General features: G+C 41.3%; 1 protein-coding gene across 2 annotated transcripts in view; it reads left to right on the top strand.

Moving 5' to 3' along the window:
• The window catches only part of LOC124148430, a 59129-nt gene extending 48873 nt beyond the window's left edge, over nt 1-10256 (top strand). For both annotated transcript variants that reach the window (XM_046519518.2, XM_046519517.2), the window contains exons 68-81: nt 114-337; nt 438-552; nt 2182-2426; nt 2669-2797; nt 3210-3350; nt 5076-5308; nt 5745-5902; nt 6310-6479; nt 6658-6708; nt 6826-6870; nt 6967-7084; nt 8789-8883; nt 9512-9626; nt 10063-10256. In XM_046519518.2, coding sequence (XP_046375474.2) covers nt 114-337; nt 438-552; nt 2182-2426; nt 2669-2797; nt 3210-3350; nt 5076-5308; nt 5745-5902; nt 6310-6479; nt 6658-6708; nt 6826-6870; nt 6967-7084; nt 8789-8883; nt 9512-9626; nt 10063-10189 — 1966 coding nt within the window. In that variant the 3' untranslated portion in view covers nt 10190-10256. The remainder of the gene's footprint in view (nt 1-113; nt 338-437; nt 553-2181; nt 2427-2668; nt 2798-3209; nt 3351-5075; nt 5309-5744; nt 5903-6309; nt 6480-6657; nt 6709-6825; nt 6871-6966; nt 7085-8788; nt 8884-9511; nt 9627-10062) is intronic.
• The last annotated feature ends 5400 nt before the right edge of the window (nt 10257-15656 follow it).

Here is a 15656-nt window from a genome sequence, read left to right as displayed (position 1 = left end):
CATTTTCTGCTTCCAACATTTAACCTGTGCAAGAGCCATCGCTCTGTAGATCGCCTCTCTGCTGAATCTGTGTGATCCTATGCTGTGACATGTCATTTCTCTTTATCAAACAGATGTCCAACCTACTCCAAGAGCATGCTGCCAAATGGCTGTTACATGACTCACGCTGTTGGCCAATGCTGTGAAACTCCCGTGTGTTCTAAGCCTGATGGTTCAATAGTCAACCCGTTGTTACAACCAAACGTGTATCCAGTGTTTGGGTCTTTCTCTGGCGGCTTCACTGGTTTCCGTCCTGGCTACACTCCCGGCATCTCCGCCACATACGGCGGCCGAATAGGTGTGTCTGCGTTTTCGATATGTGTGTAAAGAGCTTGTCAACTGTGTGAATAATGTGTAATATGTGTTCCAACTGTGTGTATAACGTGTATGTATTCCAGATGCCTGTGTGTACAAGGGCAGTCTCTACAGTCAAGGACAGAGGTGGACCGATGCCTGTGACTATGATTGCGAGTGTATCGATTCCTCAGTTGGACAATACAGATGCACACCCAAGTGAGCCTCTTTCAGACATTTACACACTCATAAAGGAGAACAGTTTGAATTCCTTTTTGTTAACTTCATCAAACTGCTCAGAGCTATTAAAATAAAAATCCTAAAAATCCCATCATATGACTGACTGATATAGGAGATTTAACGTGCGCTTTCCGACTGTAGCGTATTTCGCACACGGGCCTGGCCGGACCATTTAGTGTATTCCGAAAAGGGTGAAAGTGGTGTGTGCAACCTAAGAGGGGGCTTTTAGGGGTTGCTTATATTGAAGTTTTGGAATTTTTAAATTTGGAATAAATGCCGAGGTGGGTGGAGAAGGGAACTAAGGGAGCCGGGTGAGGTGGGTGTGTGTATGTTTATTGGATTTTGGATTGGTAGATTAATGAGTTTTTAGATGCGCTTAATTAGATCTGTTTTGATTAGGAATACGCCTAGGGCCTTGAAGTTTTCTAGTTTATTTTGAGGGTTTAGTATTTCATCTAGAGTAGGAACCTTATTTAGATTGAGGGTGGTTTGTAGTGTGGTTCTGTGTGTTTGGTAGTGGGTGCAGTGGATGAGTGCGTGTTCTGTGGTTTCGGGTTGTTTGCAGTGGGGGCAGTTGCCTGTGGTGTGTCTTTTAAGTTTTTTTAGGTGGTTATTTAGGTTCGTGTGTCCTGTTTGGAGTTTTGTAATTAATCTGTCAATTTTTTTAGAGGGGTGTAGGATTTTAGGTTTGGCTAGTGGTTTTCTAAGCACTTTTTTGATTTGGCTATTTGAGTTTTGATATTGATTATGCCATTTTTTGGGTATGTTTTGTTTGTTTACACTTTTAATTTCTGATTTTGAGGTGGGTAGGTTTAGGCTTATTTCTGGAATTTTGAGAGATAATTTAGCTGCTTTATCGGCGCTTTCGTTGCCGTAAATTCCTACGTGGGCGGGGATCCACAAGAAGGTTATTTGTTTGCCTGCTTTTGTTAGGTTGTTGGAGCTTTTAAGTATTTGGTTTATTAATTTAGGTCGTTTTTTGGTATTTTTGTTTTGGAGGGCTTGTAGTCCACTAAGAATTAGGATGTTATTGTTGTTTTTTGATTGCTGGTTATGCAGGGCTGAGGCCATGCCCATAAGTTCGGCCGTGAATATAGATTGGTTGTTAGGGAGTCGGTAAGATTGTGTGGATATAACTGGTTGTGTGGTATGGACTCCGCAGCCTGTGTGGTTGGAGATCGGGTCTGAAGATCCGTCAGTGTATATGTGACACCAGTTTGGCCAATTTTCGTGTATGTATGCAAGTGTGGTGGTTTTAGATATGTTTGGGTCGGTTTGTTTATTTATTTGGTTAGCTAGCGTTGTGTCTATTTTGGGTATTTTGAGTTTAGGGGTGAAGATATTTGATTTTTTGCAGTTTTGTTTAAGATTTTGGGTTTGGTGTTCATTGCGGTAGTTAGTTATTCTTTGGGATATTGGGGTGAGTAAGGGGTGTTTGCGAGCTAGAGCTTGGTTTCTTGGGCTAATGTTTTGGTTAATTAAGTTTTGGATGAGAAGGTTTGTTTGGGACGCGGCCCAGAAATTAAGGCTTAGATGTTCCCTGCGTAGATTTAGTGGCATTTCCCATCATATGATTGAAGAGCATTCTTGTACTCTATCATCCTGCAGGTGCCCTACTTACACCAAGCTGCCCCCTATGTGCAAGAGTTTGAGCGTGGCTAACAAGTGCTGCCCACAAGTGTCGTGCCAGGGGCAAAACACCACCCCCAAACCTGCAGTTACCACCCCTAGCGGTGTCACTGGTCCCTGTGTGGATGTGCTGCCCAACTGCGAACTGTATGAGGACTCGTCCTGTAAGGCTCCTTATGAAGACTGGGCCAAGAAGAACTGTGCTCGACGCTGCGGGATCTGTTGTATGTACATCTAAGCATAACCCACTATGTAATTAATTGTTTTGTTTACACTTTCCATATATCGGTTGAACGTATGTATCGTATTCCCAGGGATAAAATAATCTAACTCAGACAAGGTAGCAGTTATATGGTATTATTTTCATGTTTATCGCTGAACACTCGTCACTGATTGGTTGAAATAGTGTCAACGTGATGTATCATTATCGTGAATGGTGACAGTAGCGTGGCCTTTACTTACCCAGATACACCGCCGCCAAACACCGGCTGTCGGGACAAACTGGACAACTGCGCGAGCTATGGGAAACCATCATGCAGCGGCCAGTACCAACAATGGGCAAAGGTCAACTGTCAGAAGTATTGTGACCTCTGTCGTAAGTAATAATCTCTTTCCAAAACATCTATGAGGCACAAACTAATTTTGACTGTATGCAAATGTTGTATATCCATATTATGTGTTGAAACGTCCATATATTGAAAATGCTGTTCTTGTGTGGAAGTATTTGCATTTACCTTTTTCCGTCAAATCAGTAAATATTCCTATAACGTACGTTGACGTACTGTGGGTGAAACTTCAAATACCTTGTGTAACGTGCTACCACAAATGTCATATGTAGAAAACAGTATGAAAACTGTCCAATGTTTGTTTCTTAGGGGAAGCTTTTATTAATCATATTAGTCAAAAGGTTATATTTAATTTATCAGCCACAGTACACTTCCCTCTGTATGCGATCCCTGTTCTTGCTATACTGACGTGTGTGTATTACGTTATGACTTCTTCTTCAGCTAACACTGGCGTGAGTTCCACTCCCCCTGCAGGCTGTGCAGATAAACTCAACAACTGCAAAGCCTACAGCAGCTATTCCTGCTCAGGACAATATGAGCAATGGGCAAGGACAAACTGTGCCTCCACCTGTGGATATTGCTGTAAGATATACCACCACATTCACCAGTCTGTAGTTGTCCTATAGAAGAACAATGTAATTATACCACAAAGATTGAATTCTAATGGAATCTCTATGTTACCTCAAATGGTTATTTGATTTTTATATGTCCCACTCTACTTTGAACAGGACATTTTAGAGTTAGTATCGCCAAATATTATTCTGGTATCTTAATAATAATTTTAATATAGCATAAATAATATGTGAATAACAAAATACTTAAAAACTCTGTGTGTTTATAGCACCTTATATATATTCCACTATTCCAAGTATTCCACTATTTATTTTTTCCTTCTTTCACTCTAAAGCCACTTCTCCACACTCTACCTCGGTCTTTAGGAAAACATTTAATGTGTTGTTTTTAGAAATCAAAAGATAAAATAACTGTTTTCTTTTCATAAATAATGGTAACAATAAGTATGGAAGCTTCGTGGTCGATCGTTTAAGTTGACTTTGAGAAAATGTTTTTTCTTTATCAGAAACTGCTTAACACAATACACATGAAGATGCTTATTGAATTACAATTACATTTTTAAGATTACAATTAATGTCTGAATCTAAATCTAATCTAAAAAGTAACAATGTCATTAATCTACACTATGATCTATCTCTCAGCCATGATGCAATGCAAGTTTTTTGTCAGGGGAAGACAACTTTTTGTGTGGGTATATTTAAGTCGAGACAACTTTTTGTGTAGGTATATTAAAGTCGAGACAACTTTTTGTGTGGGTATATTAAAGTCGAGACAACTTTTTGTGTGGGTATATTTAAGTAGAGACAACTTTTTGTGTGGGTATATTTAAGTCGAGACAACTTTTTGTGTGGGTATATTCAAGTCGAGACGACTTTTTGTGTAGGTATATTCAAGTCGAGACAACATTTTGTGTGGGTATATTTAAGTCGAGACAACTTTTTCTGTGGGTATATTTAAGTTGAGACAACGTTTTGTGTAGGTATATTTAAGTCGAGACAACTTTTTGTGTGGGTATAATTTATTTAAGTTGAGACAACTTTTTGTGTGGGTATATTTAAGTCGAGACAACGTTTTGTGTAGGTATATTTCAGTCGAGACAACTTTTTGTGTGGGTATAATTTATTTAAGTCGAGACAACGTTTTGTGTAGGTATATTTAAGTCGAGAAAACGTTTTGTGTGGGTATATTTAAGTCGAGACAACTTTTTGTGTGGGTATAATTTATTTAAGTCGAGACAACTTTTTGTGTGGGTATATTTAAGTCAAGACAACTTTTTGTGTGGGTATATTTAAGTCGAGACAACTTTTTGTGTGGGTATATTAAAGTCGAGACAACTTTTTGTGTGGGTATATTTAAGTCGAGACAACTTTTTGTTGGTGGGAGATCTTTAAGGGGAGGCAACTCTTTATTTATGAGTGCAAGTTCCTTTGTGTCACCTTCGTTACCCTCCTGGTATCATCATTGCAACCAACACAATCTTGGAATTTGCCCTCTATACCCAAATGTAGGGGCACTTGTAATTTTGTGTTCGTCTTTTGGGAATGCCTCTCTGGTAGGTTTGGATTATGGTTTACGACTGATCTACTGACTTATGATGTTGCAACTTTAATGAGATAAGCTCCAGTGCCAGGACACTATTCTAATACAGTCAGTTTGGAGGGGATGAGATGAATGGTTGAAATTGGGCGCCGTTCTAGCTACCTTGCTCCTATATAGCCCTTTCTTCATCCACAGCTACTGGCACTGGTGTAAATCAGGGGCATGGTGGAGGTGTTGGTGTTCCCGCCACCGGCTGGACAATATTGATGAAGGGTGTTGCGGGTGTACCAGGCGACCTGTATCAGCTGTGGGCATCCCCCAACACCGCCAGCGCCAATGTCCCCTCAGCACAATACCTGACCAGCACCTACCCACATTCCTACAAATCCGATTTGTCTAACCACTGGAACGACTGTAACTTTGATCATGTAAGTCTTATGTCATGATATGGGTCATAAAGAGCAGCATCAAATGTGATCTCAATGCAAATTAATTATTGGTTACAATTGATATTAAAATCATGGTAAATAACGGTCAGACAAAAATGGTAAACGAGGAAAACTTCATCCCACCTTTGTTCTTGAGTCCTATAAAGTAAAGACCATTTAGACATTGAGATTTGTAATGAGATATGTAGGTTCTAAGCAGACAACTGGTTCTGCTTCACCTCATTTTTCACTTAGGTACAGTTTAACTGTTAAACACAGAAAACAAACAATGTTCACTCTTTTCTTCAACAAAATTATAGTAAACAGTTCTGTTGAAGAAAAGTGTGAACATAGCTGAAAAACTGTAATTTATCTAATTATCGGTAATGATTATAACATGTTGCTTCTATCCTTTGTTAAATATTGATAACTCCAGATAAAGGTGGGCATCTTCAACAACGGTGTAGAAAAAGCCAGTATTGTGTTCGATGCCCACGGTGCTGACAAGATGAGCTGGTTTGATCCCAGCAGAATCATCTCCTCCACATGGTCTGACATCAAGACTGCCCAGAAGAGCATCTTCTCTATGATGGGGTGAGTCACTTGAGCTTGCATGGTTGGCAATGGGGACTAGATACGCAACATTCAGGTATTCCATGCCTAGCTTATGTATCTGCCATTCTGGCCACCGTCATCATTCACTATTACAAGCTTTTACTATTACAGTACTTGTTGCTGTGAATGATATTGTCACTCTTAAGTCTTGACCCAATACCTATGTACAATACGTCCAATAACATCATGTAGATGGTACAGTCACACTTACTTCTTGATCAAAGTCTGTTAAAACATCAAACAGTTTTCTTTTGTAATGGGTTCATTCACTTGTAAGTCTTGGTCCAGTAGTATAATGACTCTCAACGACGTGTCATTGTTTTAATTAAAGGGTAAACTGTGTCCCAACTAACAAAGCAATGAATGATTGAATGAAAACATTTCAGAGACCCAATGACGGGTCGGGAGTTTTATACCAGCGGCCAGTCGGGCTCCTCATGCGACGCTTCAGGGTGGATGATGATTTCTACAAGACCCGGATGCAGCTATGAAACCAACGGGGCGAAGCCAGCATTTTACTATGTACCAGGAACAACCCAAGCGAAATTCAGCCAGAGTAAGATATTTTTGGTGGTAAATGACTTACTGAAACATGGATGGGAACTCGTATGATGCTGTATAATCTGACATCATGATCGTCCAAGATGAACAATAATAAAAATGCTGTGATAACAATGATACTGGCAGTGCAATGGTGATGTGATAATAATAATAATTGATGTTCTTACTTTCAGCTCAGCTAGGATCAGGAGATGTGTTTGCCATCCTGGCACAAGGAGGACAGTGTAAGTAATCAGTTCATTGTTTCATCCAGAGAAGACAGCTTTGTCAAAAAGTGTCACCATGTATAGGTTGGAATGTTGTTTCTGAACACCAACACTTGTGATTCTCGTTCAATTCAGGCAATGGCAGTACCAATCCTCCACCGACAGGCTTCACTTCAAACAGTAAGTACCATTATTTAAGTTCAATGTACTTTTCCCCACATACATGTAAAACATGGCGAATAGACACGTCCCTGCACCTCTCACTGTCTCCCCCAGGTCAGTTCTGTGTGTACAAGGGCTCCATCTACCAGCAGGGGGACACGTGGCTGGATGGTTGCGAGTACAACTGTACTTGCCAGGATGCAAGCAGTGGAGTCTATAAGTGCATAAATTTGTGAGTAGAAAGTTCAGTATTGTAGAGTGAGTGAGTGAGTATGGTTTTACGCTGCTTTTAGCAATATTCCAGCTATATCAAGGCGGGAGACACCAGAAGTGGGCTTCACACCTTTTACCCATGTCGGGAATCGGACCCAGGTCTTAGGCGTGACGAGCAAATGCTTTAACCACCAGGCAACCCGACCACCCCGTATTGTAGAGTAACATCTGAGTAGAAATAAAAGTATTGTAGAGTGACACCTGAGTAGAAAGTACAGTATTGTAGAGTAACACCTGAGTAGAAAGTACAGTATTGTATGTAGAGTAACACCTGAGTAGAAATAAAAGTATTGTAGAGTGACAACTGAGTAGAAAGTACAGTATTGTATGTAGAGTAACACCTGAGTAGAAATAAAAGTATTGTAGAGTGACACCTGAGTAGAAAGTACAGTATTGTAGAGTGACAACTGAGTAGAAAGTACAGTATTGTATGTAGAGTAACACCTGAGTAGAAATAAAAGCATTGTAGAGTGACACCTGAGTAGAAAGTACAGTATTGTAGAGTAACACCTGAGTAGAAAGTACAGTATTGTAGAGTGACACCTGAGTAGAAAGTACAGTATTGTATGTAGAGTAACACCTGAGTAGAAAGTACAGTATTGTAGAGTAACACCTGAGTAGAAAGTACAGTATTGTATGTAGAGTAACACCTGAGTAGAAAGTACAGTATTGTAGAGTAACACCTGAGTAGAAAGTACAGTATTGTAGAGTGACACCTGAGTAGAAAGTACAGTATTGTAGAGTGACACCTGAGTAGAAAGTACAGTATTGTATGTAGAGTAACACCTGAGTAGAAAGTAAAGTATTGTAGAGTAACACCTGAGTAGAAAGTACAGTATTGTATGTAGAGTAACACCTGAGTAGAAAGTACAGTATTGTATGTAGAGTAACACCTGAGTAGAAATAAAAGTATTGTAGAGTGACAACTGAGTAGAAAGTACAGTATTGTAGAGTGACACCTGAGTAGAAAGTACAGTATTGTATGTAGAGTAACACCTGAGTAGAAAGTACAGTATTGTAGAGTAACACCTGAGTAGAAAGTACAGTATTGTATGTAGAGTAACACCTGAGTAGAAATAAAAGTATTGTAGAGTGACAACTGAGTAGAAAGTACAGTATTGTAGAGTAACACCTGAGTAGAAAGTACAGTATTGTATGTAGAGTAACACCTGAGTAGAAATAAAAGTATTGTAGAGTGACACCTGAGTAGAAATAAAAGTATTGTAGAGTGACACCTGAGTAGAAAGTACAGTATTGTATGTAGAGTAACACCTGAGTAGAAAGTACAGTATTGTAGAGTAACACCTGAGTAGAAAGTACAGTATTGTATGTAGAGTAACACCTGAGTAGAAATAAAAGTATTGTAGAGTGACAACTGAGTAGAAAGTACAGTATTGTAGAGTAACACCTGAGTAGAAAGTACAGTATTGTATGTAGAGTAACACCTGAGTAGAAAGTACAGTATTGTAGAGTGACAACTGAGTAGAAAGTACAGTATTGTATGTAGAGTAACACCTGAGTAGAAATAAAAGCATTGTAGAGTGACACCTGAGTAGAAAGTACAGTATTGTAGAGTAACACCTGAGTAGAAAGTACAGTTTTGCATTAAGATACACAAGAAAGGGGACAAGAGTATGTAAGATGTATGTCTACGTGTGTCCAGGTGTCCAGTGTACCAGGACCTTCCGGCAAGCTGCAAGATGGTGAAGCAGCCGGGCGAGTGCTGCGCCAAGCCCAACTGTACCAACCCAGCAGGGGGTAAACAGTCTCCTCACTTATTGAAAGATGAACTAAATTTGACACGTTTATTAGAGGAGTAGGCACTCTATAAGTGGGTAATATACTAGTAGTTGTAACATCAAGTATTTTACAATCATATTCTTCATAATCAAAGGTGCAATCTACATAATTGTATGTGACCCCTAATGACACAAACATTCGCTTGCCATGCACATATCTGATACTTATACTGATGTATACGAATGAACATATCAGTGCTAAACCTGATGCACAGGCATGTGGTACGAATCCACTTGTCAGATGACTGCTGTCATCTTACCCGACTCTGCGGGATGCTGCCCATAACAACTGGCGTGTCTTAACCAGACTATACTATTTACAGGCTACCATTATGTATTTACAGGCTACCGTGATATATTTACAGACTTCCGTGATATATTTACAGGCTACCATTATGTATTTACAGGCTACCGTGATATATTTACAGGCTACAGTTATGTGTATACAGGCTATCGTGATATTGCTAGAAAGTAGCTAATTTTGGTTTGAAACAAGAAACAAAGTATTTAGCATGTATCTTTCTCATGTACAAATTCTGGGGCGGGCATAAATGTTCACCTAACACTGTTTCCCACTGTCACTTCAGCCACGTGCTTTTACAAGGGCAAATACTACACCCAAGGCCAGACATGGGAAGACGGCTGTGACTACAAGTGCACATGCATGGATGCCAGCAAGAGCTTCTACCAGTGTACCCTCAAGTAATAACCAGTTAATTCATCCATTTGTCAGATGAGGGGATCACCATTAACCAAGTCATATATTTCACCAATTTGATGTCACCTATATTTTTAAATGAGCTGGTGGTGGTATCGTGTTGTGTGAGGTCGGTACTAAGATCTATTTTGTGTAGTGAAGGGAGATTGTGGTGATATGGTGTTGTGTGCGGTCAGTATAAAGATGTATTCTTTGTAGTGAAGGGAGCTTGTGGTGATATGTTGTTGTGTGAGGTTGGTTTAAATACGAATTCTGTGTAGAGAAGGGAGCTAGTGGTGATATGGTGTTGTGTGCGGTCAGTTTAAATATGAATTCTGTTTAGAGAAGGGAGCTTGTGGTCATATGGTGTTGTGTGCGGTCGGTTAAATATGAATTCTGTGTAGAGAAGGGAGCTAGTGGTGATATGTCGTTGTTTTGCAGGTGTCTACAGTGGCAACTACCGAAGGTGTGCAATTTGTTGGCCCCCCCGGCCGGCAAGTGCTGCCCCATCCCCCACTGTCCACCAGGCTACGTCATCAACTACCCGCCGAACTACGTGCAGGAGTAGTCTCCCTCGGGAAATGTAGTCTACTGTATATACCAGATTTGAAAAAAAATAAAAACGTATTTGATAAGGCTAGTGTTTTTTAGTTTTTCAATCATATTTTATAGAACTGTTCAAACATCATATCTATCATTCGGTGCCAATACAACACTATGTTCAGATACAATGAAACGTCTTCAGTGTGGAATGCCCATTCTCCGGACGAATTGGTTATGAATGTCTGAATGTGTACAAACAAATTGCGCGTTGACAATTATCACTTAAGGGACCGACAATTTGAGATTGTTGGGGTGTGGGTGCGTGAGTGGGTGCATGAGTTTTATGCGACAGATTAGATACTTTTTTCAGCTACAACTACAAAACTGTATTGACTGGTCCATACTCAGTTAGATATAGCTAAAACATTGAGGGTACAGTGTGACACAACAAACAAACAAAAGAAATGTATGGCGTATGTATTATTGTACACAGAGTGTCAGGTATTACATTTCAGTTGTGTTTTGTACTGGGAAACAGAACTCAGCTCACACTTGACATTGTCAAAAGTGAACAATTGGCACGGGTTTCCATCTGTCTTCCAGGTCATCATCAGCACTGAGCTTAAAACATGTTTTCCACCAAGATATACAACTTTCCAATATCATAGTGGCCAAACGTAATATACATTGTAGTTTTGTATTTTGATTAATGGCCACCATGGCAATTTAAATCCGTTGATTAATCAATGTTATCAAGCACACTGTACTGATGCACGGCGAAAAGAAGAATATCTCAATTTCCTTTCTATACTGAAAAGCAAAAGAAACGTCACCCCAAATAACATTGCATGAAAAGTTGTCGTTACAATATCTGGGTAAAGTTTCTAAAATTTAACATTATCTTGTCCGGAAAAATGAAATTTGATGATAAAAAACCCCAAAGAAGATGACAATAAAACCGATCGCCCAAACGCATCACGGCAATGTCCATGGTGACCCGATGCACATGTGTTCTGTGCAAATTGAAATGCACATGCGTTCCCCCATTTTTTGCCCTATCGAAATCCATCCAGATCGGATAACATTTGTTCGTTGTTGAATTGCTACCACATGCCAAGATTGACAAGAAATCAGCGACACCAAGCCCTTGGACGATTGCAAACTGGACGAACCGCCCAGCAAGTAGCCAATGCATTTCAAGACCACGTAAGGACCATACATAGGCTCCAGCAATGGTACCGACCACCAACACTACAGACGACCGACCACGTAGTGGCAGACCAAGGGTCAACACTCGACGTCAGGATCGTCAGATTGTGCGACAGCATGTTCAAGATCGCTTTGTTACTGCTGCGGAAACTGCTCGACAGCCCATGGAGACACACCAGCGACACATTAGTGCGGACACCGTGCGTCGACGATTGACGACTGATCGATGTGCAGTAATGGCCTGTCGTCAGCACTGGCTGTCTGACTGGGTGCCTCGCACCTATGCCGCAGATGCGTAGACGTCGTCGGACTGTCCTCGCAGATACGCCGCTGTTGCCAGGGATGGTGCGGACGGAGTTGCTGTCTGACACCTGTGTCAAAGACATGTTGTTCGAATCCATGCGTATTGGCGACGGGCTGCTGCGGGTGGGTTGTGAACCAATATTCCCACACATTACTATAAACCATCCAATTTCACCGCACTTTTATGATTCGGACATCATTTTCACAACACACTGCAATAATTAACTATCATCCTCACAACACACTTCAGTAAACAACCATCATCCTCACAACTCACTTCAGAGAACAACCATCATCTTCACCCCCAGTAAACAACCATCATCTTCCCATCCCCTAAACTTTCATCATCTTCACACCGATTAAACAACCATCATCTTCCCATCCCCTAAACTTTCATCATCTTCACACCGATTAAACAACCATTATCTTCACACCCACTAAACTTTCATCATCTTCACACCCACTAAACTTTCATCATCTTCACACCCACTAAACTTTCATCATCTTCACACCCAGTAAACAACCATTATCTTCACACCCACTAAACTTTCATCATCTTCACACCCACTAAACTTTCATCATCTTCACACTCACTAAACTATCATCATCTTCACACTCACTAAACTTTCATCATCTTCACACCCACTAAACCTTCATCATTTTCACACCCACTAAACTTTCATCATCTTCACACCCAGTAAACAACCATTATCTTCACACCCACTAAACTTTCATCATCTTCACACCCACTAAACCTTCATAATTTTCACACCCACTAAACTTTCATCATCTTCACACCAAGTAAACAACCATTATCTTCACACCCACTAAACTTTCATCATCTTCACACCCACTAAACTTTCATCATCTTCACACCCACTAAACTTTCATCATCTTCACACCCAGTAAACAACCATTATCTTCACACCCACTAAACTTTCATCATCTTCACACCCACTAAACCTTCATCATTTTCACACCCACTAAACTTTCATCATCTTCACACCCACTAAACTTTCATCATCTTCACACCCACTAAACTTTCATCATCTTCACACCCAGTAAACAACCATTATCTTCACACCCACTAAACTTTCATCATCTTCACACCCACTAAACTTTCATCATCTTCACACTCACTAAACTTTCATCATCTTCACACTCACTAAACTTTCATCATCTTCACACCCACTAAACCTTCATCATTTTCACACCCACTAAACTTTCATCATCTTCACACCCACTAAACTTTCATCATCTTCACACCCACTAAACTTTCATCATCTTCACACCCAGTAAACAACCATTATCTTCACACCCACTAAACTTTCATCATCTTCACACCCACTAAACCTTCATCATTTTCACACCCACTAAACTTTCATCATCTTCACACCCACTAAACTTTCATCATCTTCACACCCACTAAACTTTCATCATCTTCACACCCAGTAAACAACCATTATCTTCACACCCACTAAACTTTCATCATCTTCACACCCACTAAACTTTCATCATCTTCACACTCACTAAACTTTCATCATCTTCACACTCACTAAACTTTCATCATCTTCACACCCACTAAACCTTCATCATTTTCACACCCACTAAACTTTCATCATCTTCACACCCAGTAAACAACCATTATCTTCACACCCACTAAACTTTCATCATCTTCACACCCACTAAACCTTCATAATTTTCACACCCACTAAACTTTCATCATCTTCACACCAAGTAAACAACCATTATCTTCACACCCACTAAACTTTCATCATCTTCACACCCACTAAACTTTCATCATCTTCACACCCACTAAACTTTCATCATCTTCACACCCAGTAAACAACCATTATCTTCACACCCACTAAACTTTCATCATCTTCACACCCACTAAACCTTCATCATTTTCACACCCACTAAACTTTCATCATCTTCACACCCACTAAACTTTCATCATCTTCACACCCACTAAACTTTCATCATCTTCACACCCAGTAAACAACCATTATCTTCACACCCACTAAACTTTCATCATCTTCACACCCACTAAACCTTCATCATTTTCACACCCACTAAACTTTCATCATCTTCACACCCACTAAACTTTCATCATCTTCACACTCACTAAACTTTCATCATCTTCACACTCACTAAACTTTCATCATCTTCACACCCACTAAACTTTCATCATCTTCACACCCACTAAACTTTCATCATCTTCACACCCACTAAACTTTCATCATCTTCACACTCACTAAACTTTCATCATCTTCACACCCACTAAACCTTCATCATTTTCACACCCACTAAACTTTCATCATCTTCACACCCAGTAAACAACCATTATCTTCACACCAACTAAACTTTCATCATCTTCACATCTTATACCATTTTAACATGAATACCCATGCCGACATAGCATACTGACTCCGAGACGAGGCCCTTAATGCCGAGCATTCCTGCAGGGCACGGCTCTACCACCCACACCAAACAGGCCATCCTCTCGTCCATGCAGGGCACGGCTCTACCACCCACACCAAACAGGCCATTCTGCAGGGCACGGCTCTACCACCCACACCAAACAGGCCATCCTGCAGGGCATGGCTCTACCACCCACACCAAACAGGCCACCCTGCAGGGCATGGCTCTACCACCCACACCAAAAAGGCCACCCTGCAGGGCACGGCTCTACCACCCACACCAAACAGGCCATCCTGCAGGGCACGGCTCTACCACCCACACCAAACAGGCCATCCTGCAGGGCATGGCTCTACCACCCACACCAAACAGGCCATTCTGCAGGGCACGGCTCTACCACCCACACCAAACAGGCCACTCTGCAGGGCACGGCTCTACCACCCACACCAAACAGGCCATCCTCTCGTCCATGCAGGGCACGGCTCTACCACCCACACCAAACAGGCCATTCTGCAGGGCACGGCTCTACCGCCCACACCAAACAGGCCACTCTGCAGGGCACGGCTCTACCACCCACACCAAACAGGCCATCCTCTCGTCCATGCAGGGCACGGCTCTACCACCCACACCAAACAGGCCATTCTGCAGGGCACGGCTCTACCACCCACACCAAACAGGCCATCCTGCAGGGCATGGCTCTACCACCCACACCAAACAGGCCATTCTGCAGGGCACGGCTTTACCACCCACACCAAACAGGCCACCCTGCAGGGCACGGCTCTACCACCCGCACAAAACAGGCCATCCCCTTGTCTATGCAGGGCACGGCTCTACCACCCACACCAAACAGGCCATTCTGCAGGGCACGGCTCTACCACCCACACCAAACAGGCCATCCTCTCGTCCATGCAGGGCACGGCTCTACCACCCACACCAAACAGGCCATTCTGCAGGGCACGGCTCTACCACCCACACCAAACAGGCCATCCTCTCGTCCCTGCAAGGCACAGCTCTACCACCCACACCTAGTTTGAAATTAACAATCGCGCTGTTATTTGCCGATGAAAAAATCGAATTTATAGAGTTAAAATTAAGATATCGGAGATATGATTACTGAAATCAATTTGCACAATCGAAGCGATTTAAAAAGGTTCCTAGCAAGAAACACAAACCACCTTCAATAAGGTAATTCAGGCAAGTTATAGAAAAGGTAGTAAGCAGTTGAATGTGTTAATGCTTGGTGGTGTCATAGAAAAGGTCATGGTTGGTTCTGCGGCTGAGGAAACAATCCACATTTTCAAATCTGTCATTTATATTGAAGCATTTGTTGCTGTTTTTAAAACAAGGTTCATTGACTATCAAAACGGTCATAATAACATAACGTATCGGACATTTACAATCTCAGTGAAGGCTTTCTCTGCATGCTGTGCGAGGTAACACGTGTGTGTGACATAACGTTGACCGACAGTGAACAGCATATATCCTGACAGTGAAAAGCATATATCCTGACAGTGAAAAGCATTTATCATGATGTCACTCATGTACCTGAAACACGTACC

This window comes from Haliotis rufescens, unplaced genomic scaffold (assembly GCF_023055435.1).
Source record: "Haliotis rufescens isolate VD_foot unplaced genomic scaffold, xgHalRufe1.0.p SCAF_19, whole genome shotgun sequence".
Classification (NCBI taxonomy): Eukaryota; Metazoa; Mollusca; class Gastropoda; order Lepetellida; family Haliotidae; genus Haliotis; species Haliotis rufescens.
This window is presented reverse-complemented; position numbering and strand designations above follow the sequence as displayed.